This window comes from Notamacropus eugenii, chromosome 5 (genome assembly GCF_028372415.1).
Source record: "Notamacropus eugenii isolate mMacEug1 chromosome 5, mMacEug1.pri_v2, whole genome shotgun sequence".
Taxonomy (NCBI): Eukaryota; Metazoa; Chordata; class Mammalia; order Diprotodontia; family Macropodidae; genus Notamacropus; species Notamacropus eugenii.
The window spans coordinates 171,646,576-171,673,119 of NC_092876.1; the positions used below are offsets into that span (position 1 = coordinate 171,646,576).

Genomic DNA, 26,544 nt, shown 5'->3' on the forward strand with positions numbered 1-26,544 from the left:
TTTAACTTGCCATTATCTATTGCTTATTTATTCAGGGCTGTAAATAACACTTATATAGAGACATAGAGAGATGTGTAAAAATGAAACATTGTGAAAAAAATACAGTTTTTAAATTTCATATGAAACTCAAAGTATAAGTTCGGTCCAATGTGGAATGTACCTACAGTTGTTTATATCAGGGCTCTAAAATCCATATAATTTTAAAAATTTGTTTAAAAAAAACAAACCAGGTGACCCACCCTGCAAGTTCATTGTGTCTTGCTTGCTCATAATGAGCATTTTGCAGGAGTGATTTTTTTTTGCTTCTTTCTTGAAGTCCACTTTGATTTCTTTAAAGTTGTACTGGCCCAGCTGTGGAAAGAAAATTTCCATGAAGAGTCCGATGGCAGTGGGTGTATGGGAGAGGCAGATAAGGGGAGGGAGAAGGGAGACAAAAACCCAAATCCTTATGAAGGATGGAAATCAGTTGTTAAATTTTAAGGGGTATCCAATGGCTTTTTCCAGGCACTCCACTAAAGAGCCAGCAGAAAGAAAGTCCCTTTCTACTTCCACAAATTTGATATAGATGGACTTAGGGGACACACCAGGTTCCACAATACAGTTCTGAGACAAAAAACCATTAATACCAACCCAATCTTTACTGAAGGTTTTGGTGTTTGCTTGGAAATGTAAAAACAAGCACTGCTGAAGAGTCCGAACCTCGGCAATCCCAAGGTAACAATAGATAATGCGAGTGGACTCCATGTCCACCTGTAAAGAGGCCTGTGATGAAAGAGTCTCTGTGTCTCCTCGGGGTTCCTTTCCTACGTCTTGGGTACGGTGCTCCAAGGGGGGTGAAAGTGGCCTTTCAATACATTCTTCATAGCCAATAGCATAAAGGCCTGGGCTTTTGGGAATGCCTCCTGGCAATAAATATTGAACAACGTTCCCACCAGTTGGCTTGGAGTGGGCAATGGGTATCCAGTCAATCTCCATGTGCAACTCCAGGCACCTGGCTTCACTAATTGTGATTTCTAAGAATTTATAATAAACATTTTTCCAGTTCATTTTCTGTACTCGTGTCATAATGATCCGGCCTTCGGGTTTCTCTGAATTGAAGTACTCCCGAAGACGCTTGCCAAGAGGCACCTGGGAGCTGATTTCAGCATAGTGGTAACGGATATCCTCTTTCCAACGAGTGTTGTAGCCAATGCCAAAAATGGCCAGTTTGTTAGAAAGATGGAGCCTGGAAAAGTCTGTCCAGCTCTGAAACAGTTCCCATTTTAACTGTACCGATTCCAAAATCTGCACAATATTTTGCATAATGTCACGCTTCCTAAAAGGAAAAACAAAAAAATTCAGGTGGACAGAGGATCACAGTACCATAATTTTCACATAAAATAGGTCTGAGAAAAATTTGTCCTTTGTGGGATTAAAGGAAGCAGAGATGGGTAGACTTCAATTACCTTTCTAGTCTGGGCACAACCCAATTTGGTAATTTTTTTTTTTTAACAAAATCAGATATTCAGATTTCAGAAATCACCAACACATCAAAAAGTATCTATCAGTAATATAAAGTTAATGGTGACCTTTACGAACTTTCATTCCTGAGTACCGATGAGAAATGCTGTATTTAGAAGCATATTTATTACCATTTAAAATCATTTATGGTCCAAACCATACCTTATGGTATTTCTGATACATTAAACCAAATTTACTTGGCCTGTGCCTGCCATGTAATTCACTCAAGTACTTGGACCAAAACCGGATATAAAACAAGATAGTATTTTCTTGTTTTTTCAAAAATGAGTTAAAATATATCAGCACCTCAATGTCTGACTAATACCACTGTAAGCTGATTTAGCACAACATTAAGCCGTAAGAATGAATATATGTGGGAAAGGCCTACATTCAAGAGTAGCCATTAATACTAACAAAAATAGACATTAGGAATAAGATTTAGAGAGTGTTGGGGAAAAAAAGCTGAAAATATGCACTAAGATTATCCTGGGAAAGAATCTGTAAAAGACAGCAGGAGTGAAGAAACTGCTTGAACACACAAGACAAAAGAGAAAACTTGGGAAATTCTTATTTCGCATGTTGTTTAAGTTGAAGTTGCAAATGTTCCATGCTGGTTTGGTCAAGGGGATATAGAAGGTTGAGTTCTTTTCTTGGTTGGTCTCATTTACAGCACTAGCTAAGACCTTTGTTTAATGGAATTCATCAGTTACACTGATTCACTGTTCTCTAGGAATCAACTATATACAAATTGTAAATTCAGTTTGCAATATGTTGGACTACCACACTCACACACAGTCAAACAAAGGCAAAGAGTAAAGATGCACACGCCTGATTTACTAGCAGCTCTTTGGAAGAAGAGGAGAGAGAATTGTGGCCCTTTGAGACATTCCTAATTAGGCTGAACACTCTTTGAGGGACATCCATGTGTATCATTCCATACTACGCATGATCACACATCAAATCTGTTCTCCTACACTCTTTATCTATCATTTGATAAGGAGTTCATAAATTGCATCATCTTCCATTGGAGGTTAGAGACCTTCAGCGTGGAGGTCCTCTTGTCTGTCTTTCATAGTTCTCTATCAATAAAATGGCCCATCTAGATTAATTTACTGCTTTGTTAAAAGAATAACACCTATTCCTTAACTATACTGGAACCTAGTAGGCACCTAATAGTGACTTTTTATTGTTCCTGATGTTCTCAAGACCAGAGTCCAGGATTGTATTTCTGGATAGGCAAATTAGCTTCAAACAAAGAAAAACTATTCCATGGCCAGTCTTGCAAATCCCTTATTCCAGTCTGCTATCTTTTAAATGAATTTTAGTAGGTCATAAGGATGATCAAGCAACAAAGTTCAAATGGTTTAACATAAAAATTATTCCTCTTACTGAAAAAGAACTTAAAGCAGACATTCTTTTAATAATAGGTTGGGTAGCATCATCTTCATGGTTGAAGGATGGCTTATTTTACTGTAACTTATGGTACCTAACCTGGTTAAGCCTTCCTACATCTACAGGGGAAAATAATACAACTTCACAAATGAAGATAATTTGTTCAGCATTGTCACAGCCCTACACCATCAGTAATGTTGCAGTCAGACACTGCAGGGAGCAGTTCTGGAGAGACCCCTGCACTGCAGAGTGAACACCCTGAGAGGAACCTCTTCAAATCTCTCACCGTGTGGGGTGTGACCTGGAGAGAGAAGGCGGCACAGCTTGGAGATCTCTGCAGAGCCGGTCAGTGTCCTGCCCTGCTGATCTGATCTCAGGCTGGAGCTCCTAGGGCTCACATCAGCTCTTCGGAGCTATGGAGCACAAACGGGGAGCTAGACCCAGAGTTAGTCAAACAGTCCCTGCGATCTGTTTGTCGTTTTTCCTGGACTCCGGAGTTCCAACAACGGGAAAAGTTCAGGTGGTTTGAGGTTGGTGGCACCGATGCTGTGCAGTTTGAGTTCAGCCCCAGTTACACCAACTGCAGGGCCTCCCCTGTAGATCTCTGGTGGCTAAAGGGAGAGGTGGGACATTTTAGTGAAAGAGCCAATGGCTTTTTTGGGAGTGGGGTGGGGTATGGGGAAGGATGGACTAAGAGCTTGTTAAAATTCACTTTAAAAATTGTAGAAATAAAGTGTTTCCCTTCTTTTGGGACACTTTAGTTCCATAGTCATAAAAGATGAGACCTAAATCTAATCAAGGGATAGTTCCAAACTTACTGAGTTTGAGTCTGAAATTATTTGTCCTCATTCTATTGCAATTTTCTGAACAGCTCATTAAAATGTTAATCAGAACAGGCCACTAAAATAAAAGGATCTTAGACTTGGAAGTGATCTCAAAGGTCCTCTAATTTAAAATCTCTAAAGAAAAATAAATACCCTCTACAACATCTCTGACAAGTGGTCATGCAGCATTTACCTGAAGACATCTAGTGACAGGGTACTTACTTCCTCACAAGGTAGCCACTACCCACCCCCAGCTACGGCATCAGGCCCAGTGGTTAATGTTCCAGTCCTAGGGGGATTGGCATTGTCCAAAGAAGTCAAAGCAGGGGAGCTGTCAAAGACAGAGCAAGGGGAGATTCCACAGGAAAGCCCCTCATCTCTCTTCACTACACTGATCACACCACAGCCATTTCTTCTTGCCACTTTCTCTCCACCTCTTCCCCACATCTTCTTAGATGATGTCAAGATTACAGGTCAGGAACTTCTACTTCCCCATAATTTGTCTCTTCATTTTTTCTCTCAACAGTAATTGAACTTAACACAGCACTCATAAACATTAAAAAAATAAATAAATCACTTACATGTTACTGAAGTCCCAAAGAGTTGAAATATTTAACATAACAGAAAATACCAGGCTCTTGGGGGAAAATCAGGTCACTGGGGCCATCATCAAAGGGCCCAGGTTCCTAGCCTTTTTCATTCTCCTTTCTAATTGTTTTCTTTGTTTCCCAATTGAGCAAGTAGACCATTCGTCTACACAAAATGCAACTTAAAATGGAAAAGAAGAATTTAGAATTCTTTATGTCCCACAACTTTTCTATCTAGCCTCAAGACCCTTCTGCTTCATTTCTGAATCTGTTTAAATACCAAAGTATTCCACACCCACACACTCTAGCAGACACATACACACACCTTTTCATTTAATAACAAATTTCTCCTTTCCAGATGTAAAATTCCAAGCATTTGAAGATGATCTCTAGGGATAACAATATGGAGAAAGGCAAGAGACGCATAAATGTCCTTCTTTAATGATATGGCTATGATTTTGCACACATGTATAATTATATCAAGGAGTTTCTGAATGTCTCTCAATGTTAGTCATCCCAAGGGAAATGCACTTTTGTGGCAAGGTGAAACAGTTACTTACTGTGCTTCTTCAGAAGACTCTTGTTTTATTTTTAATGTTCTCTTTGTGACAGGCATTTCATCTGAAAGGCAAAGTTTTGAAGATGAATTATATTTTGCTAAGCCATGACATACATTTATGCAGATTTGTAACTATCTTTACTGCTGATGCCATATTTTCAAATGCTAGGCCTTAATTCTAGTGTCAAATACTGTTGTAGTTCAATGCCAGATTTATAAATATATCTCCCAAATAATGAGATGCGTACATTTATATGCAAGATCAGAAACTAGCTCTACATGTACAAGATTCTTCAAGGTCACCAATGGATTTCTAGCTAGGAGATTAAAGCTTCATTTCACTGTGAACATGATTTTAAAAGCACAAGAATGAAAACAATTCTGTTCAACTTAAATTTTCCATGTAGACTTTCCAAAGCAATTATTTCTCCAATATCAAGAGACTTCCCAAATGTATAACGTAATTTTTTCAAAGGTTTTAGTGAATTAACCTATCAAAACAACACAAGAGTCACAGGACACCAAGATAATTTAGCCTTTATTAATGTGCTTCAAAAATAAAATGTGGTTAAATACTTTCTGCAATTTAAGTATATTACTTTTTCCTTTCCTACTCTATCAAAACCTTTTCCGACATTTAGCATTTTTCCCTCATTCAACATTTGAACATTTTTCATTTTAAAATACAGAATTAAATCAGCATCCAACTCTTGCTTTTTCATTCAGTATTTTTCCATCATCAGGATTTTACACAAAAAGTTTATTTAGATTTTGTCTGCTAAGCTTATCACAAAAGTATCAATGGCTCTAGATTCATTTCATAGATATCTTAATTGCCTCAATATGAAGTAACAGAATTTTGGCCAAAGTATGAAGTTACTATCATATAACTTAGTTGATATATAGTGATTTGCAAAAGGGCTCTCTCATAAAATAGTGATCAGAGTTAAATGTTTTGTTTTTTTTAAACCCTCTTGATCAGGCTCAAAAGATCTAGATTTGAGGAACAAGCTTTCTATTTCTAACTTTTATAATCATGCAGATAAACTTTACACTCCAAGTTGTAGGGGTTATTTATAGTCATACCACTAACTGGCATAAGCATATGGCAAATAATTTAATTCAAATGATCCTTTGAATAAATCATCCTTTTCAGGGCCTTTTCAAGGTAAATTAAAGAACTCTACCTTTTTCAGTCAGGTTGAAGCCTGACAGGGTCCTTTATCAAAGGTCAAAAGTCAAAAAGGTTTTTGAATCAAAATGTCAGTATTTTGTCCAAATGAAGAAAAAAATAGCTAAACAAACAAAATGGAACCCAACAGCCAATAAATTTGTAATTATCTTGGAATTACAGGACACAGATACCGTATGCTGCATTTAAAATTTTAATAGTTCTAGATTCAAAAGTCTTCCATGACTGTCAGGAATCTTGCTGACACCTGAATTATCAATTAAAAAAACCATGCTATAGACAGAAGTTTAAGGCCAATACACATATCTGCCCACAAAAGGTGGTTACCACCTAGAGTCAACAAAAGGAATGGAACCAGGACATAGTCCAGGATTATCTACAGCAGTATGCACATAAGGGTAGATAATGGCTCTCTTACCCAATTCCTGATCTGTTGGATAGCCATGTAGATCCTGACTGTGGTTTCCCCAGTCCTCCTGTGAATAATCCTCCATAGTGCTGCCATCTGACTCCAGCTCCTGGTACAAGCCACTACTGTTAATAAGTACAGGCTGGCAGGGCTGAGCATCCCATCCTCCCTGACCAAACACCTGTTCCAACTGTTCAAATGTGTAACTGCTCTTTCTTTTCCCAACACCATGTTCTTTCACCCGACTGTAACACCTGCGAAGGGTCTAAGACACAAAGTCTTTTGTTATTCCTTTAAATCTGTACTTCCTCTTCCAGGTATGGACCACAGATATTAATTACTATTAAACAGACACAAACAGACAAACATAGACACATTGTTATAGGAATGCTAGATTTCATTTTCATTCATTATATTAGAAAAATACTATATTCAGCAATAACTCAAACACATTACAGTTCAAACAACAGTTTTGCAGTTAATTATCCATTATAAAACAAGAAACATTACATCATAGCATGTCCCCGATACACACATTTTATCCCTCCTCCCCATTATAAAACAACCAGGAAGTACCAGCCAGCCAATAGGATGCACACCTGCCACAGAAGAGAGAGTACAGCCGCTATTGTGCCCAGAATTTGGAAAAAGGTGAGGGAAGGGAGGACAGAGAAAAGGATTCCCCAAAGCAAAGAATATAACCTTCCTTACTCTAAGTTAAGGAGGAATACAGGTTAAAAAAAAAAAACAAACAATTGCCTAAACTAATTAGCTAGTAAAATATATTACTTACATAGTCTGTATTCCTTACTAACTCATTCTGTCTCTTGGGAAGCTGCTGAAATTTAAAAGAGGTCAAATCAATAATACTCCAAATTCCCAATCTAACATATCAATTATCAAGAATTAGTACTCTAATACCTAGGTCTAATAATGAACCTAATGTACTACAATCTACTCTAAGACCCAAACTGTCAACTAAAATGAACAAATAAAGGTCACTAATTGCTTTTTTTTAGGAAGTTGGAAGGGAATATATTTTATTTCTTTTCCTACTACATTACTATAGATAGAAAAGAAAATGTTATACAAGTACACATATATTTAAGTTATTATCTTCTACAGTGAAATTCATCCCTTTCAATTTTGTAAGAGTAGGAGCTGCTCTTTGGATGGTCTTTATCTCATTTCTAATTATCAACACGATTTCCTATAACCAAGTGGTACATCCTATGATATGTTATTTTAAAGGGTAAACTAAAGACTTGGTACCAACTCCCAAATTAATTAGCTAGATTCCTACCCCTCCCCAATTGCAATCCTTCCGTTATCCATTGTTTTGTTATTTTTAACTTCTTGAGCAGTTTGCCTAAGAGACAATCCTCCACCACCACCCTTATTCCCTGGCAAATTCCAAGTACTGCTACATCCAACTATGCATAGCTAGTTCATTTCAGAATTAATTTGGAGGCATTGTTGTGACTGTAAATTTCTCCTTCAGATATAACGTTAAATCCCATAAGTAGATAAATTATCTATTCCAACCAAAACTCTTGATAACCTTTTATAGGGCCTCCAGGAAGTTTCAAATAATGGTGGACAACCTACAGCAGATTTTATTTTTACTTCAAAATATGTCACTTGAAGCAAGACATACAGAATGAAAAATGGTAAGTATAAAAGGACAATAAAGACAATGAACTGCACAGTCCATCCTAAATACTAGCCATCCTATTCCCTCTCTACTTAATTCAACCTTCTTCAGGATCTCTTTAAAAAACCAAAGTTGTTGGTACTAAATGTTTCTTAAAATTTTTTCTTTTTACCAAGGGCACAACCACAATTCCATGAGACACAACTTTTTTAATTGGCATTTTAGACTCCAAGACTGCCCAGGGCTTACGTCAGAAATCAGGACTTTGGAAAATAGTCAGTGAGCAAGCTTTTGAACCAAAGAAGTCAAGTGCCTTCAAAGGTTCTCTCATTCAAATCTAAAAATATTCCCTCATCCCAGTGAAGTCTGCCCTCCTTATAAAGATTAGAATTTGAATTACAAACATCCCCAGCAAACTTTAAAAAAAAAAAAATCTTACATCTTGTTCCTGCCTCCAAGAAAACCCAGAATCCCTCTATCCAGACCCTCCTACGGCTGTAAATGGAGATTCCCAACCACGCTCCTTTCACCCCTCAAAACCATAAACAGAGAGAAACCATGTTGCTGCTCACTCCTTTCAAGCTGCCCAGAGAAAAAAATCACTACATCAAGTATCCCAGAGCTAAGAACTATCAATAATAGCAATTTGGGAAACCAAAGAATAATGCTAAAGCCATCTCTAAAGAAAGGTAACTTAGCCACATCAAAGACACCAGGATATAATACAGACCTAAGAAAAGTCACCAATCTCTGATACCAAGCATGGTGGGAAACCACAAAACAGGCTCTTTTACCATCTGTGTAACCGCTAAATTATAATCAGCTAAACTTGAAATTTCATAAGGTTCATGGAAATGTGTATGAAGAAAGCAGTAAAGTCTAGTGGTTACACAATGGTTGGGAAGTCCCAGATCTGCTTATGTAATACTGGCCTGATGAGTTGGTCTCTTTCATACAAGAGGGACTAACAATTATTGCTATATACTTGCTTGGAATAACTGATGTAGGAAAGAAATATTCGGTTTCAGGGTTGAAGATGCCAAGTAAGCAAATACCATCTTGGGAATTTGATATATAAGAATGCTAAAACTAGTTAGGAACATTGATCTAGAACTAGAACTCAGAGGCCATTTATTCCAATCCCTTCATTTTACAGATGAAGAAACTGAGGCCCAGGGAGGTTAACTGACCAAAGGGCACACAAGCAGAAAGCATCAGAGACAGGATTTGAACCAAGGTCTTCTGATTCTATAGTTGGTATTCTTTCCATTGTACCGCACTGCCTCCAAATAAATATGGCTTCAGTTCTCTCAAGAAATGTACATATTTCAAGAAATGTTTAAGGTAGAAGCACCTCACTGATCTCCAGCATGGACAAAAGAACAAAGAAGATTTCATACTTTTCATACAACATATGCAAGGCATGTTCATCAAGATGGATCATGTCTCCAGACTTGAAGGAAACATTAAAACTCAGAAAATCAGCTGGTCTTACCCTACGACAAACACTATGATATAGCTAAGCTAGGGATTTGGGGTGGATAAATAGGAGGGAGGGAGATTTCTACTCTTATCACATATATCCTGACCAGAAAAAAGTGGACCTTCCTAACCACAAAAGATTATTTAAGGGATACAAAATTATTTAAGGGATACAAAATCAAAAATATGTACTAAAATAAACAAAAACTTGGGAAAATGCCCTAGTCTGCATCCTAACCTAAAATGACAACATTATAGAATCTAGAAATGTGAACCATGATGATTCTCAGGGAGAAGCCTCACCTCTCATTTTGCTGACAGGTCATATCTGACAAGAATCTAATTCTGACCTTTCTTAGGAAAATCATTTCAACTATAAGAAGAGATGCTTCTTTCTCCCTTGGCCTCCCTTCCTCCTTTCTCCCTTTTATCCCATCTCAGAAGCCAAAGTAACAGGTTCAGAAAAAAATTTTAAGTGAATTAAAATTTAGGGGAAGAGAATTTACTTAAACCTATTAGAGGATTCACTTTTCCAGGATACAGAAATATCCAAAGTGGAGTAAAGTCAATGCAGTTACTTATTATCAGATGTTTCCACAGAAAACTACAAATATACATGATTGTTCACTTAGGTAAAACTGTTAACATTTACATATTACCTTGTATTTTGAGCAAGTTTTTTTTTTAAATTATGACTATATGAGCACTAAAATATCAATTTGATCAGATGATCAAATCACAGGTGTGAGTGCTTCAGTACTGAGTTAGAAGAAATGCCAAGTGACCTCCTAATGAAGTCCACCATGCCAATTATTTGAGGATTAAAAAAAGGTGAGAATCAAAGAAAAGATTTGAAAAATGCCCCACTACCAAAGTAGGGAGAAAAAGATGACTGACGACTTATAGAACATAGTTAAATTTTGGTCAATTTTAAGATTAAAAGAAAAGAAAATGATAGAAGAAGATGACATTCATTGTGGATGAATGCAAAGCAGTCTATCTGAGGAGTAAACAGAGGTAGGAGTTGAGATTGGCAGGATTTGGGTTTAACAGTAGCAATGCAGAGAAAGACCCAGGGTTACAGTACACGAAACATTAAATACAGTGCACAATGCAACTCTCTTGCCAAAATAAGTAAATCCAGTATTGGGTTGTATAAGCAGAGGAATCACATGTAAGCTATGAAGGTGGCTCTTCCTCTCTATTCAGCACCGGTGAGGCAACAGCTGGAGCACAGCATTCAGTTCTGGGCATCGCACCAGCTACAAGAGAGGGAAATTGTAGAGTTCAGAAAAGGGCAAATAAAATAATGAAAAGCTTGGAAAAATAAGATCTATAAGTAGGGCAGTGGTTTCATCACAGCCCTCCCTGACATTATAAAAGATACTTTTGGGGTGGGAGTGGGTCTCATTTTCCCTCTTATCTTCTATACTCATTCCCTGAATTTTTAGGAAGTGAAAAGAAATAAATTTGTCCCAAGCCTGGCAGAGCATAAAGGGAATTAAGCAAATACATAAAACAGGGTAAAGTGTCACCAATTCTGCTATCAGCACAATCATTTTCTTAACATTTGCCCCATTTTACATAAAATCAGAAAAGAATTACCATGACAAAACCACTGATCTATGAGAAATCGCTACAGGTGAAACAGAGCATCCAATAAGAAGTAAGAAGAATGGGCCACAAGAGCCACACACACAGGTAAATGTGTTGTTTGAAAGACTTTGACATGATCATTCTTGTTAGTGTCAGACATCAGATGAAAAATAAAGTCAAACTGCAGGAAGGAAAGCTGAGCTGTAATAGTAGGAAACACTTATTTAAAAAAATTAAAAACCAAGTAGTAAAACTAGTTTTCAATGGTAGGTATAGAACTACTCACATTAGATGGGGATTAAGTATATATATTAAGTATATGAGGTTTATCTTAACCCTCTGCCAATTGAAAATTATCCATGTGGTTTCCCTTTTTTTGGCCAAATGATTAAAAAAAAATACATTTCTTTCATAAACAAATTCTTATAAATCACATGGATTCTCTACTTCATTAGAATCAGGAAAAATCAACCTCAGGGGAAATATCCAGGAATTTATTTTCTAAGAACCAAAGAAATATCTAAGGCTAAAATAGCTGTAATTCTGCACCAGCCGTAATAGCACCAAATCATATGTCATTTTTAGATTATTTCCCTAGCTTTGGACTAAGGTCACTGCTTTCTAAAAATACCAGCTAATTAACTTTCCCATATCCTTCCTTATTCACAAAAACTAAGTGAGGACCCTTTCAAGAGGAGGTAAAAACTGACCAATTACAGTTAGTTATTTTGAAGAATTATCTTTTTTAAAATCCTTATCATTTTAGATGATACTAAAATGTTCTTTCTTGATCACATTTTCTCAGTGTGATCATCAATGTTAACAGAAGAAAGATTTCAATTAGCAGCTGTTAAGAAAAAACAAATTTATTTCAATATGGGCAAGAAAGATGATACAAATGTAGGGTACAAACTTCTGGCAATTTACTTCATGCATTTTTTGGAGTTCTACCTATCAGCAACTCAACATCAAAACCTATCCAAACTAGCAAAAAGTTTACCAAGGTTCCAAGTTTTGCCTTGCTCCCCTATTTTTTCAATGCAGTTATATGTACAATATTGCAATGCTGACAACCACCACTATGCCATTCTGTCATTTATTCTAGCATAAAACTGCATTATGAGGAAAAACCAATGCAGATCTGGAGTCTTGAATACCTAATACAACATGTCGAGTCACTGACAAAAATGTAAAAAGTATGTGAGTGTGAGTGTGCGTGTGTGCATGCGTGCACGCGTACTTCCTATTCCCTCTCTAGATCACCTAGTTTTTACTGCTTTGTAACAGAAAACAGTATACAGCATGAGGGCAAGAGGTCCAAGAGGCCTTCTTACAAATGAAAAGACCCAATGCCACAGTACTCATTAGGGATTCTAAATCTTGAGTCACTTTGGGTTCAATTTACATACTGAGCCCATCAGCAGAAAGCTCAGCATGAATAGCATCTAAGGGCAAACAGCCAAAATTCTCTTGTTCTCTGGCAGAACCAAAAAAATTTTACTAATAGAAGTGTATACTATGATTTAGTGGAAAACATTTTCATAACTTACAAGCACAGACATATCCACTGGGCAAGAAATTTTTTCCTGCTGCACCAATTAAATGTTAATGCCAATTAATTCATTATGTGGCTCCATGATTTATCCAATATAACATGTCATCAGTTATCTGACTTCAATACTCAATTTTTATTTTGGATAAATTACCTGAAAGGATATTCAGAATAGTGAAATATTTAGGAATGACCTAACATACAATGCATGGTAATCTCACAAACATTTTCATCTACCTTCCTAAGCAGTTACAATGGTAAAGTCTTAATCTGTCCTCTAATTTCAGTATGACAACCAGGATATTAATCCTAGTGACATGGAATTGCTGCAGATAGATATCTGTTCTCTTAGACTAGTAGTTAAGGCAGTGATAAGTAAAGACGGGATATAGTGAGAAGAGCAGGTGAAGGGTGTATAAGTAAATTTAATCAAAGCCAGCTAAATTCCATTTTCCTCCTCAGGCTGGAAATATTGATTAGGGGAGGGCAGAGGTCAGTAAGTTCACTCCAAGTTTGGTTTCTAAAAATGGTAGAAGAAGTTTAGAGAGCTCAGAGTGAAGGAAAAGGAAGCAACTTATTCTCACTTGAGCAAGGGACATCAAGTTTAAGAAATAAGGGGGAAGAATACCATCCCCTCATATGTTGTCCTAGAAGGCTCAAGGCTAAAATACAGCACCATGTACACAACTAGCTCCCAACAATCAGTCTTTTTTCTTAGTGGGGAGTCATCTAAGGGTTGTCCTCGGTGAGGGAGAAGGAAAGGTGTCTCCCTATCTCTTGCTGCTCATCCATCCAGATTTCTTTGCCGTTGCTGACAGGATTGGAGGAGGGGCTTAGAGTGCCAGCAAAAGCTGATTGTGGCTAGGCTGACTTCCAGTGATTCATATGCTGGTGGGGTGAAGGGGAACATGGGGTGAATAGGGATCACTGCCTGGGCGAGGGTGGGGAGGGGGGTGGTAAGGCCATTCCCATTCTGACTCTCAGAGTCTGGAGAGGCTGCAGAAAAGCCAGCTGGAGGCTGGGAAGTGGCAGAGGTACTGTCGTTCTGTATCATCTTGCTGGGGAGCTGCTGGGCACTCTACTCAGGGTCTGGCTTGCTGAAGTTGGGGCCCTCAGAATAAACCATACAGAATTCTCCAATCTTCTGTACATCAACCCCATGGTCAGTGTAGAGGGTCTGAAAGCCTTTAAAACTGAAGTATACCCCTTGGTGAGTCGGATAATGTCCCCAGGATGGATCAGGTTGCCAATATCATCCCAAACAGATATATTGATGCTACCTGTTTTGTCTGCTACTTTGCAGATCCTCACCTCATGTCTTTTGTCTTGGTCACTCGGCCTGTCTCTAGCACAATGAAGATGACATTCAGGTTCTTAAGTCCTGGGCTTGATATCTTTCACAAAGGTCTCCATCGCCATGCTGCCCAGGCCTCCACACCCTGAGGGAGAGCCAGGGTTGTCTCCCAGATAAATTCTTGTGGGCTGTTGATGTCTGGGAACTGGTGGATTTTGCAGCTGCAAAGGCTGTAAGAGTTGCCAAATTTCTCTTTTACTATGCAAATTCACAATATAATTTTTTTAAACTCTTTCCAGGGAAGGAAGAGGGATAAGAGAATTTCTGATTGCAACACAGGCTCCAATTACATCAAGTAGACACTTCCCCAAAAGGACGTTGGCTTGTATTAAAAGATGACATAATGTTTAATAGCTACATCATGACTGTGATTCCTTAGAATTAAAAAAAACTTTTTAAACATTTAAGAACTTTTAAAAATTCCTTAGAGGCTAATTTTAAATTAAGGGAAGATTAACAGAGGGAAGAAACAGAATTTTTCTAAATTAAGAAATGGAAGTCATTATTAGCAGAAGATTTCCTTAGACTAACTATAGTCAGGTCTGCTATCTGGCTAGACTCAAACTGGTTATCTCTCTGTGTTCTTCTGCTACACTACTGTTGTCATACTACAACACAAAATCTGAGATGATAAGAGCTCCCTAATACCTCTTAAGAAAAGTAGAAACAGAAAGGGTAGGAAAAAATAGGTATAACTATAAAAAGTAAATAAGTTCTTTTCCTCAAAGCAAATGGTGACAAGGAAGACTCTTTAGACAGTACCTATAATCTTTGATAACCATTTCCTTAGCAATGAAGTACTTAATATTTTAATTCTCAGGAGATTGTTAACCTGTAAGGGGTGGTTCTATGGCTGTAGAATCAAAGAATTTCAAAGTCTGAAGAGACTTCAGAGATAATGTAATTCAAACGCTACCAGAAGCATGAAAGATATCTACAATAGTCTCCAATAAGTCATTATCCTGTCATTCAAACCTATTTGATTCTTGTATCTGAAACATGGGTTAAGGAACTCAAAAAGAAAAAATAGCTATCCTTACTATAAAGATGAAGAATTTCTACCCTTGGATTTTACAAGGCCAGGTTAAAAAAATGACTGTTGTCAAAAGGTTTCTTTTGTTTATAGCCTTAGTAAATTATGAGGAACTGTCCAAAACTGAAATTATTCAAGCAGCATACATGTGATAATCACTGTCTTATTTACAAAGTTGGAAGGAAACTCAGAGTCCATCTAGTCCATATCACAACTGATCAAACATCTCCTCTAGAAGAATCTGTACAAATGAGTACACAGTCTTTGCTTAAAAGTCCTACTAAGGAAAAACCTACTATATCTGGAGCCAACCCATGTCACTAATTATACGAAAGTTAGTTTGAATCTGCCTCTCTGAAAGTTCACTTATTGCTCCAATTTTTACATTTTACTTTCAGTTGTCACCACAATCTTCATGAGACATAACACCTATTTACCCCTAGATATCCACTTACTTTTTTTGTCATAAAATCTTTCTAAGAGAGAGGTTCAACAAGATCATAGATCTGGCACCTGAAGAGGCCTTCCAGGCCATCTAGTCCTTTTCCCTTATTTTACAGATGAGAACTCTGAGGTTCGGGGAGATTAAGTGACTTGACCCAAGCTACACAGGTAGTACTAGGCACCAGAGGTAGGATCTGAATCCAATTCTTCTGTCTCCAGAGCCAGCTCTGATAACCAATCAATGCCTGCTTCTGCACCAGATGGTTAATGTGAGTACCAGAGCAGTTTTCTGGATTCATTAGGTCTACGTCTATTCTGATTGCTCTGAGAATCATTGAAGAAAAGAGAATAATAACTACGATAAATACAACATCCTCCTCTGTTGTTTAAGAGCTCATCACAAGTGTTTCTTATTATTTTTGAGGGAATAAGAAAGAAAAGGAGTATCAGATATGCACTTCAACTCCTGATGTCCCTCAATGAAACAATAATCATAGGACCACAGCATTTAGAACTGAAAGAGATCTTAAAGTTCATCTAATCCAGTGGTTCTTAATGTTTTTTTGTGTCACAGATTCCTTTTGGAGTCTGATGAAACCTATAGATTGCTTCTTAGAATGTTCTTTAAAGGCATAAAGTGAAATACAAAGAATTTCAAAGGAACTAATTATGTTGAAATACATCTGTATGTAGACACACACACACACATGTGCATGGTCCCCAGGTTAAGAACCCCTCCTCTAATTCAAACTCTTCATTTTTTAAATAAGGAAACTGAGTCCCGGAAATGTGAAGTAATTTGCCAAAGGTATCTTTCACACATAGATAAGTAGGAAACCTGGGGTTCAAGTCTAGGTTTTCTGACTCGAAATCCTGTGCTCTTTCTACTGAACTATGCTGACAGATCTTATAATAACGACGACCTAGAGGCTTTTATGAAGAAGAAAATACTATCATGGCATTTTCTGAACACTTCATCAATACTCTCAAGGCACAAAATAAAGAAATAAGGCAGTTTACCTGAACACTTGCTAGAAAAACAATAGAGAAGCTCAAGCATTATGAAATATATTTTCAACAGAAATAAAGGAAATTACTGAATATAGAAAGAAGTAGAACTAAAGAGTATGCCCTTCTTAATGCAACATTTTCAAACAGGACAGAGATTCTGGTAGAAAAAGATGAAGAAAAGTAATCAAACTGATAGAGCATAGCAGCAGTTCCCAACTGGGCAGGCTACAGACCCTCTGAAGTTATCATAATGGTTCCTTGTATCCATATGTACATCAGCACTGTCACTCTGATTTAATCCCAACAAAATATATATATATGATGCAGTAATGAATGAGCAAACATACATCCCGTAAACTGAATAAATGTTTCGAACACATACATATTACTAATTGATTTCCTGGCCTACTACCAGCAGTGAAATATACATAGTCCAAACCTAATTTGCAAGTTTGAGTTAATATTTAAGGGATTTTTGGAAAGTAAGAGTTATTTTGGGAGATGAAATCCTTGAACAATCACAAACATTTGAGAACAGATGAGGTCAACCATCTTGAGACATACTGGACCTTTCATCTACTTTACAAATCATCACTAACAGGTAGCTATGTCAATAATGAGAAGATGCCTTTTGCCACCTGGTCTCAAACTTCCTATATCATCTTCCAGATCACTCTACTTTCAGCCCTGTTGCTAAATGTTTATATAAAAACCAAAGAGTTAAGTATGCTGATACATTACTATACATAGATCTTCTGTTCCACAGATATACCCTGTAAGTCAGTAATATTTGATCAAAGAAATGTTAATGCTCCTATTCTAAATCTGATATCTATTAAAAACATATCTAATATTACTATCTAAAACACTGGTATAGAAAAGGAGATCATTAAATTTTAAGTGCCTTTCATTCCCTGCTAACTGTTGTACCATCAGCTGCTCCTAAAAATGTAATACCATCAATCTACCATTACAGTATTGTCTAGTGCTTCTTGGTCATTGACTAAAGGGACTTTTTTAAACCTATAACAACAATGTTTACAATAGATACTAGTCAGAGTAAGATTTCAACCCAAAATGTAAATGTCACTTTTTTCTTTCATTTAAAGTATATATTTATTTTACAATTTACTCTATGTTTTTATAGTAGGGTAATGGGACCCCAATATTACTTGCCATCCATGAATTAAAGATAATTTTTAGTGAAGAGCTGTTTTGCATAATTCAACCCTGGATCCTGACACCAGGGAAAAAACATTAGAAAACTTGGAAAACTCAATGAGGAGATTTTTCAAGACTTGGGCAAAAGAATCAAAAAGAAGAGTACATGAAGACCTCAACTTAGGATCATAGGAGAGAGGGACCTTAGCAAGCACCTAGTCCAATTGCCTCTTTCTTTTTTTTAACAGATGAGTGATTCAAGGTTCAGAAAGGTAAAATGACTTGCCCAAGATGATACCAGTAATAAGCAGGAAACCTAGGGCAGCTCTAATTTCCTTTATTACATAAGATCTTTTCTTCATCTGATCCCACAACATTTTGTCCTCCTTGTGCACTTGTCACTTATATTATAAAGTGAAATACATTTATCTATATACATATCTTCTTACTCCTACTAGATTGTAAGAGATAAAGTAGAATCAAATCTTACTTGTAGTAAGAAGCTAGAACTGTGTTCATAGTTAGCCTACAACCCGGTGGCAGTTTGCTACATAGTGGAAAGAAATACTAGATAAAATAATGTGCATTTTGCTTAATTCAGCATAGAAAACTGGAATTTTTCATGATACACCCAAAAAACAAAAGATCAATTTCTAGGTCTTAGGAATACTAAAGGTAATTGGTCCAAAGAACTTTCTAAATATTGATATAAAACAATCTCTTCTCTTAAAAAAAAGTTCAAATTGTATTAATTACTGTAAATTGTGTATATAAATTCCTGACATTTTAAAATAGGGAAAATGGGAAAGAACAGATAGAAATAAGCAGTTACATAGCTCTCACCATGTGCCAGACACTGCACTAAGTAAGTACTTTTACAAATACTATCTCATTTGATCCTCAATAACTTTTCCTAGTAGGAGCCTTTATGATTCCTATTTTGAGTCAAGGAAACTTGAGGCAAAAGAGTTTAAGTCAATCATCAATAAACATTTATTAAACACCTACTATCTGCTAGGTTAAATGACCTGCCCAGGGTCACAGAGCTAGTAATGTCTGGTGACAGATTTGAACTCAGGTCTTCCTGATTCCAGGCCCAGTGCTCTTATTCACTGACTGCACCACACCAAAGTAGGTAGCTGAAAGGTTAAAATCCAAGAGCAAGACATTTTCAATCTGTCAGCATCCTTCCTGAACCACAATTCAAGTCTTCTCTTGTAGAGAAAAGAATATGCAGACGTTAGAATTAAAATGAATTTTAACCAAACTCTATTCTTCCTGATCACACTAAGATCAATTTAAAAGTTACATTTCGTTTAGTCAGAGAAATGGGAAGAGTTAAATATAAATACTACAATGAATTTTTAAACTACAATTTATAATAAAGTCTTCATGTAAATGTAACCACAAAGTATGCAAAAGAAAGTTGGTATAACTCTTTACTTAAATTTAGTTAAACTTCTGTTTTATAGGATCAGTTTCAACAAACAGTGTCATTTCACAGTGCCAAATATACTATCATTACACAAGGGGCTAGAAACATGTACATAAAAATCTAAGATAATAAAAGCAAATATTAAAATGTTTCACAGTGGAGTGACAGCTAATCAGTGAGATACTGGGAAAGCAAAAATATGGCACAGCACTACATTAAACTTTTAGGAGACTGGGAAAATGCCATTTCTATGGGATCTCATTGACCTCTCTTTACAAATGGGGAAACTACACTAAATTAAAGAAATGGTCATCTTTCAGTTATCCAGGTAATGTAGGAAAAACTTAGACATACAGAGATGAAGCTAAACTATGATAAAGAGAAAAATATGCAAATTAGAACAAATATATTAAATTCCAGAGATCATAGATTAGAGATGGAAGGTGTCAAGTAAGAGGTTATCCAGTACAATCCCCCTCTTATTCTACAGATGAAGAAACTGAAGCCCAGAAAGGGAAATCGATTTGCCATAGGTCACTTAGGTAGTAGTAAGAGGCAGAGCCAGACTATGAACCCAGGAATTTTGACTCTAAATTCAGCACTCCTTAACTTTACATGGAGAAGTCAACATTGTGCTAAGCAATTTCTACCACAGAGTGGAAAAATCACTGCAGCAGTTATCATATTGTAGAAACATATATATGACATTCAATCATCTCTGCAATTGATAACTAATTAAAAGTTTACTTATTCAAAAGTCTACTGCTTTTAGGCATCATACTTTTTTCTTTTTTTTACATTTGTTTACATTTGCAATTTAAGTTTAGAAAAGTAACTTCTTATACTCAGAGGTTTTCATGTTGCTCTAAGGCCTAAAAAGCAGATCCAAAGTTAAAATGTTTTCAATAGCCCCAAACTAATATCACTTTGCTGAATACAACAGGTCAGGGCACTCAAACAATATATTGCCAAACAATATAACAGGTCATTATACTCAAGTGAGTCTCATTTTACACAATATATTTGTTCTTGAAAAATCCAGTGACCTTGGACAAATCACTAAACCTGAGTCTTAGTTTCCTTGTATTTAACTGAAATAATATCCTACCTAAAAAGGATACTTTGAAAAAAAATGAGATAATTTATGTTAAAGTACTTTGTAAACTAAAAAGCCTATATAACATGATGCACTATTATTATATGAATTTTTATAAACTGATTTAAAACTAATTAGGTAAGCACCTTATTTAAGGTAAGGATTCTTAACTGGGAATATATGATTTTTTTGGATAATTGTATTTCAACGTAATTGTAATTTCCTTTGTAATGCTATGTATTGTATTTTGTTTACTTAAAAACATTCTGAGAAGGTTCCACATGGATCTAAGGGATCTGTGGCAGTAAAAAATAAGGAGTTACATTAATTATTTTGTAAAAGGAAAACTATTTCTATAATTTAAATAAATTCTCTAATCTATGTCCTTCCCAAATTTATTTTTGTATACTATGTTTTCTGAAAATAGAACACAAATGTATTTAATTCTATACTGCACCAATCCTCCTATGTTTGAATTTTTTAAAAAAGCAAACCAAGAATCCTTCCTGTTCATTCACAAATAAGATATCATTGCCAAGTCAATTTTCTTCTAAATAGAGAAAACTCCTGATGGGTTCCAAAACATAAGTTTAAAAAAGCTATGAAACTATTTTAAAGTCTACTCTTTCTCGGCACTCAGCACATCTCAGACTCATCACAAGGCAAGTCTAAGAGTGAATATACTTCCAGGTGATGTCAGGAGATTAAATGAAGCAGAAATAGGCAAAAATTTTAATAGAGGTAACTAGTTTGATTAAATCATATACATCTTGATAACACCTAACAGTTCTTGGAAAACTTTTCATCATAAGGCAGGTTTTTGTAGAATCCACAGAGGAGGTTATATTCTATCAAAACTTTCAAGGACAATGGCAATTTCGGACCCTAAGCACGTTTCTTTGGTTAAAAAAAAAAAAAGGCACTGATTCTCACAAAAGGATAGTTAGGCATGATACCTAAAATTTAGACAAAATGGTGATTTGCCCACTAAATCATAAAAATTATCCTAGGCATTATGATAATTATTTTTAATTAATCCAAAAATCACCCGTAAGAATTAATAATTTTGATTGGTAAGGAGAAACCCAACCCCATTATCTTTAAACATATCTTTAAATAACCAAACAATGTTGATCCATTCAAGATAAGCTTTTTAGGTCATACATTCACCTTGCACTCATCTTGTGGCAACCTAGAAGTACACATCTGTTTCATGGACATAAAGCCAACTCCCAAGAGGCAAATTTTTGGAGAATGCCCAAAAACATGGGACTTGAGAATGAGTTTTGCAGTGCATCAGATTAACTGACTGGAAGTGTGAATACAGCATCTGGCTCAATAGTGAATGATTTTATAAAAATTCAAAGCTTGAGTAAAGTGTCAAAGTGAAGAACTGCTAATGTAGTATGAACTGTGACATTATCTCTTCTTTTCTGAAAATAGCCTTTACTGTAACGTAATCATGCACTGTTTTAAGATACCTTGTGAATTCATTGACTTGTACTGTTACTCATCTTTTACATGTATGTCTTATCTTCCCAAATAGACAGTAAAACTTACTCTAGGGAGGAATTCAGCTTAACTGAAAGAATACAGAAAAGACTACTACCTCAGGAAGGTTTCATAAGGATCAAATGAGACAATAAATCTGAAGATACTTTGAAAGAAGTAAACACCATTTTATACTCAATCTAAGGAATTATTTATTTTATTAGATTACAAGTGCATAACCCTGGTGATGTACACCATACATATTAATAGCATGTACACTCTTACACAAAGGATATTCACAAACCTAGAGGAGGACTGAGTTCAGAAAGGTGGGGAGCTCCTCTGTGGTGACCTGTCCTTCTATGAGGTCATGGACAAGAACTGGGCAGGATGAGAAGGCATGGCTATGTAGCAACCTTTACTGTTTAAGAAAGCATCCATATCAAGAGGACCATGAAGTCACTTAAGTATCCAAGTATATTTCCTTGTACCATCCAGAGAGACTTGTGTTTTAAATATAAACACAATACTCACTCAATAAATGGATGTGAATAAATGGGCTTGCAAAGAACAAAAAAGAATTCAAGAATAGGCCACCTAAAAAGTCATTTTCATTTTTTTGGCAAACAAATATTTTTCAGAAGTAAATAATCAAGTCAGATCATAATCTATATGATAAAACAGGTGTTATGTAAATGGTAAATATGAAGAATGTAACGAAATATGAAAAGATCTATTTGAAGTGATGCAAAGCAAGATTACCAGAACTACAATTAGTGACTATATTATAAAAAGACAAAGATAAAGCTAGTGGAACTTCAGATGGAACTTAAAACAGGCATAAGCAGGACACATTTTTGCTGACTGATTGTATTAATTCATTTGGTTCTACTTTATAAAATTCTAAGAGTTTTATGTCAGATGCTTGTATGTTTATTCAGTTATTTGTACTGGTGGCAATTAAGTTTATAATGATTTGAAAAGATTGGAAAAGAGCTATGCAGCAATAGCCAGTTATTTATATCAGATCAAAATTCTGTCTGTTCTTGAAATACAATTATTAGATTACTTGGAAAGAACTAAAAATTATTATTATTGGCCACACTCAGCTGGGATCAACTCAATATCTATCTTTATTTGGTATGATGAGAAAAGATTATCAAGCAAACAAATTTACCCTACCTGACTAGGATACAGATTTTATGTTGGCTAGAAAAATAATCTCTCTAAGGCTTGCCATTTACAGTAATTTGCCATGTCATGGATGGATACTATATTAAGTCAATTTTGTTTTCTTTTTCATTAAAGTTCTCACTTAAGACAACCACTCTAATTCATGCAAGAAGTCTTTTATTTTCTACATTTGGTTGCAAGTCATTTGCTCGTATCAAAATTTAAAAGCCAAGTTTGCAGTTTCTATAACTCCCCTTAAAAGGCCTTTACAAGGAGATGAATTTATTTCTCAATGGATTTTCAACTAATACAATTCAACATTTTTTTTATTTACGAATGAACACTGTCTTAACAGTATAGCACCATATTATCAAAGATCTCTTTTTAGTTTTTAGTCAGTGAAGTCTGAGTTGCTTTGATTGAAATATAAAAGAAGTCAAGTTCCTTTTTCTCCCTTTCTTTTAAACAAAGTAATTAACAGAGGCAATTTTGCTATACTTGCCCAATTTAGGAATTGTTGCAGGTGGGGGTAGTATTACTTTCATACTTCAAGAATTTATGTTTTCCTTAGGTGTAACTCCTTCCACAAAGTTCCCAAACCCTCTGTTTAGTAGATGGTCTTCAAGAATTGCTGAGACTGAAAAAATTAATCATCCTATAACTAAAAAAGTGACAAATCTGTCTGGGCCAGTTCTAGGAAGATACACACATAGTCTGTCAAGCATCCCTACATTCCAAAGCCTGCCCAACTTGGCAGAAGCTACAAGAACTTGTAGCCTTCCCGACCCTATAATCACCTCCACAGCACTGAAGACATCAGAGTAGAACTTCAAAGGAGTGCAGTAGCATTGTGTTAGTAGAATTACCAGATACAAAAATCTAATTTTTTTTATTACCTGTATAAAAAGAGTTTGAGAGCACACCTTGGCCATTCTCATTTGCATAGATAAACATACCTTCTTAAAACAAATTAATAAGATTAATAAGTTCTTTTACTAGTTCATTTCTCTCAGTCTAAGAGCAAATCAGTCCTGAAATTCCCCTACAAAAGAATTCAGATGGGTCAGAATTTAGGGTCTGGCTGTACCCCTAAGGGGGAACATAAACTGGAGAATAGTATATTGCACACCACTGACAGTGATTAATTCTGTTAAATGTATTAAGAATAGGGATCTTCCCAAATTTGTAACTTCAACGACCCTGACCATTAACTGACTGAATCAAATACTGAATCAAATAAAGGCTTATTACTGTTCATTAGATTTAATAACAGTAGCTCAAATTCCTTACAAAACAATAGGAATAATAATGTGTTTCCCTCCTCAAATTTTCCTACAGAATCTTTGCTCATTCCTTTCCTCCCCTCCCCCACCTCACACCCCCTCTACTTATTTGGGCTCTGCTGGGACAGATAAAGTAAAATTCAAATTCCTTGAGGGCTGAGGAGGGATTATGTTGCTTTTAATCTCCGTATTCCCAGCAGCCAGCAGCCAGCACACTGTAAAATGCTCTATTGAACTGAAGTAACAGACTTTTTAAAAAGTCGAAGACACTACGAATAAAACCAACTCAGAATAAGAGAAGTAACTGGCAGAGTCCCATAACAGTATCTGATAGATTTGAAATACCTTTGGTTTTGGTCATGGCCAAAATTTTTCTAAATTATGTTTTCCTAAATCCATCAGATAGCAGCCCCTAATCCAAAAAGAACTTCCACTGTCTTTAAGACCATAAACAAATAATGCACAGCCTCAGGCACAAATGTTAAGAGATTTATTGAACCTGGACTTGAAGTAGGTACACCATCCCTAGACTAACAGAAAGGCTTTCATTCCCGGAAGCTTGGGGAAATAGATCCTCACCTGAATCTTAACTCCGTCGGGCACTGGAGGTTTGTAATCACAAACTGATTCAACTAAAATACAACTCCATATCAAGAAAACTAGAGCCCGCAGGTTTAAAAACTGCACACTAGAAAAGAACCTTCACAAAAGTGAAACTTCTGAAATTAAAATGCCTACGTGAGGAGAAATTCAAAACTCCGGGGGGTTTTTGCCTGTTACTCCAAATAAGGCTCAGTATCTGCCTGAGGATGGGCTTTCATGAAGGGCCAAGGGAACAGCAGTCTGACTCACACTCCTTCCAAATTCCAAGTCTGGGTGCCTTCGTGCCCACTAACTTGCCACGGTAACCACACCAGAGTGGGCTGCCAGCAGCTCTTTCCAAGGCCTCTGGAATCCCACCAGCCCCGCTGGCAGCTCAAGTTGGAGATACTGCAGCGGACACAAAGGCTAGCGAGCGCGGCTCCGCCACTCACTGGGAAACCCAGCCTGGGAGCTCCTCTCCCCCCTCCTCTCCCTTCCCCCAACCCCGCCTCCGACCCTGGGAGCCCCTCAGTACGGAACAAAGCGAGGGGCCCCGGTGCTGGGGGGAGAGAGGCGCCTGCAGCGCGAGGTCCGCCGCTCAGCACACAATGAAAAACCCCCAACTTCGGAGAGCTGGAGCATCCAAACTGGCAAGTCAGAGGGGGGCGGCGGCAGGGGGGACACTGAAGTTCACACCCAGAAGACCCGAGGCCTGGCGGGCCCCCGGAAAAAGTCCCCTCCCCAAGGGGAGAAGAGAAAGGCGGAGGGAACACGAACCGCCCCCCGGCCCCGGAGGGAAGCTCCGCGGACAGCCCAGCCCCAGCCCCCGCCCCCCGAGGCCGGCTTCCCCGCCTTCTCTCAGTGTATCGGGTTCGTTGCCCCGGGCCGGGCGGCCGGTTACCTTGATGCGCTCCCGGCACTGGGACGGGGTCCGCTCGTAGCCGAGCTCGGCCAGGGCCCGGGACACGCGCTCGTACATGGCTGGCCCCGGGGCCTTGCTGCCGAACACGGTGCCGGCTCCCTCCAGCTGCTGGTACCGCGCCTCCACCAGCCGCTCGTTGCCCCACACAGCTATCAGCGCGTTGGTCTCGGCCGGGGTCCAGGACATGCCCCGGCAGGCGGCGGCGGCCGCTGCTGCGGCCCCGCCGCCGCCGCCGGGGGAGAAGGAGACGGAGGACGAGGCGGCGCTGCGGGCCCCCAGCCCCAGTCCCCCGGCCCCAGCCGCCGCCGTCGCTGCCCCCGAGCCAGCCGCGCTGCCGGGCCCGAGCGGGGAGGCGCCGCTGGGCGTGGAAGGGTCGGACAGGGATGGGTTCCCATCGCTCAGGCCGCCCGGAGAGGCCGGGGACAGCACCTCCATCTTCGGGATCTTAAGCGGCGAGTCGGTGGGCAGCTCCGAGCCACAGGGCGCAGCCATCTTCCGAGCGGCCGCTGCTGCACCGCCCGGAAGTGACGCGCCCCCACATCCGGCCGCCGCGGTTTCGGGAGCTGCCCGCTGTTCTCTTCGGAGCTCGCGGGCGGCCGGGTTGGCTGGATTTGCTCGCGCGCCTACTGCAGGGACTGGGGCGGGGAGCGGGGAGCGGACACACCTTCCTTCAGCTAGACCTGGCTCGGGAACTCGCTTCCCTTGCCGGTGGGCGGAGGGAGACGGGAAGAGTGGTGACGGGGTCGAAGCCTGGAGAGGGGCCTTGGGCCCAGCGGCAAGGACGGGATTCTCTTTAAACCCTCGAGGCCTCA

At 38.0% G+C, this 26,544-nt stretch overlaps 1 protein-coding gene across 11 annotated transcripts; it reads right to left on the minus strand.

Annotated features, from left to right (window-relative positions):
* Positions 1-26,544, minus strand: MSANTD2 (Myb/SANT DNA binding domain containing 2). Of its 11 annotated transcripts, XR_011967503.1 has the most exons (7): positions 25,712-26,313; positions 14,059-14,271; positions 10,772-10,861; positions 7,257-7,298; positions 6,473-6,728; positions 4,864-4,924; positions 1-1,315 (listed from the first exon to the last, which is right to left on the minus strand). XR_011967503.1 is itself a non-coding variant. In XM_072611431.1 (5 exons), exons 1-5 carry the CDS (start codon positions 26,222-26,224, stop codon positions 463-465), a joined length of 1,725 nt encoding a protein of 574 aa, XP_072467532.1. In that variant the 5' UTR covers positions 26,225-26,263; the 3' UTR covers positions 1-462. The 11 variants fall into 11 exon arrangements, 5 of the variants coding, with proteins under 5 accessions (XP_072467532.1, XP_072467531.1, XP_072467533.1 ...); XR_011967502.1 differs by lacking the exons at positions 10,772-10,861; positions 14,059-14,271 and adding an exon at positions 3,179-3,503 and having other exon boundaries at positions 1,180-1,315; positions 7,257-7,301; positions 25,712-26,284; XM_072611431.1 differs by lacking the exons at positions 10,772-10,861; positions 14,059-14,271 and having other exon boundaries at positions 25,712-26,263.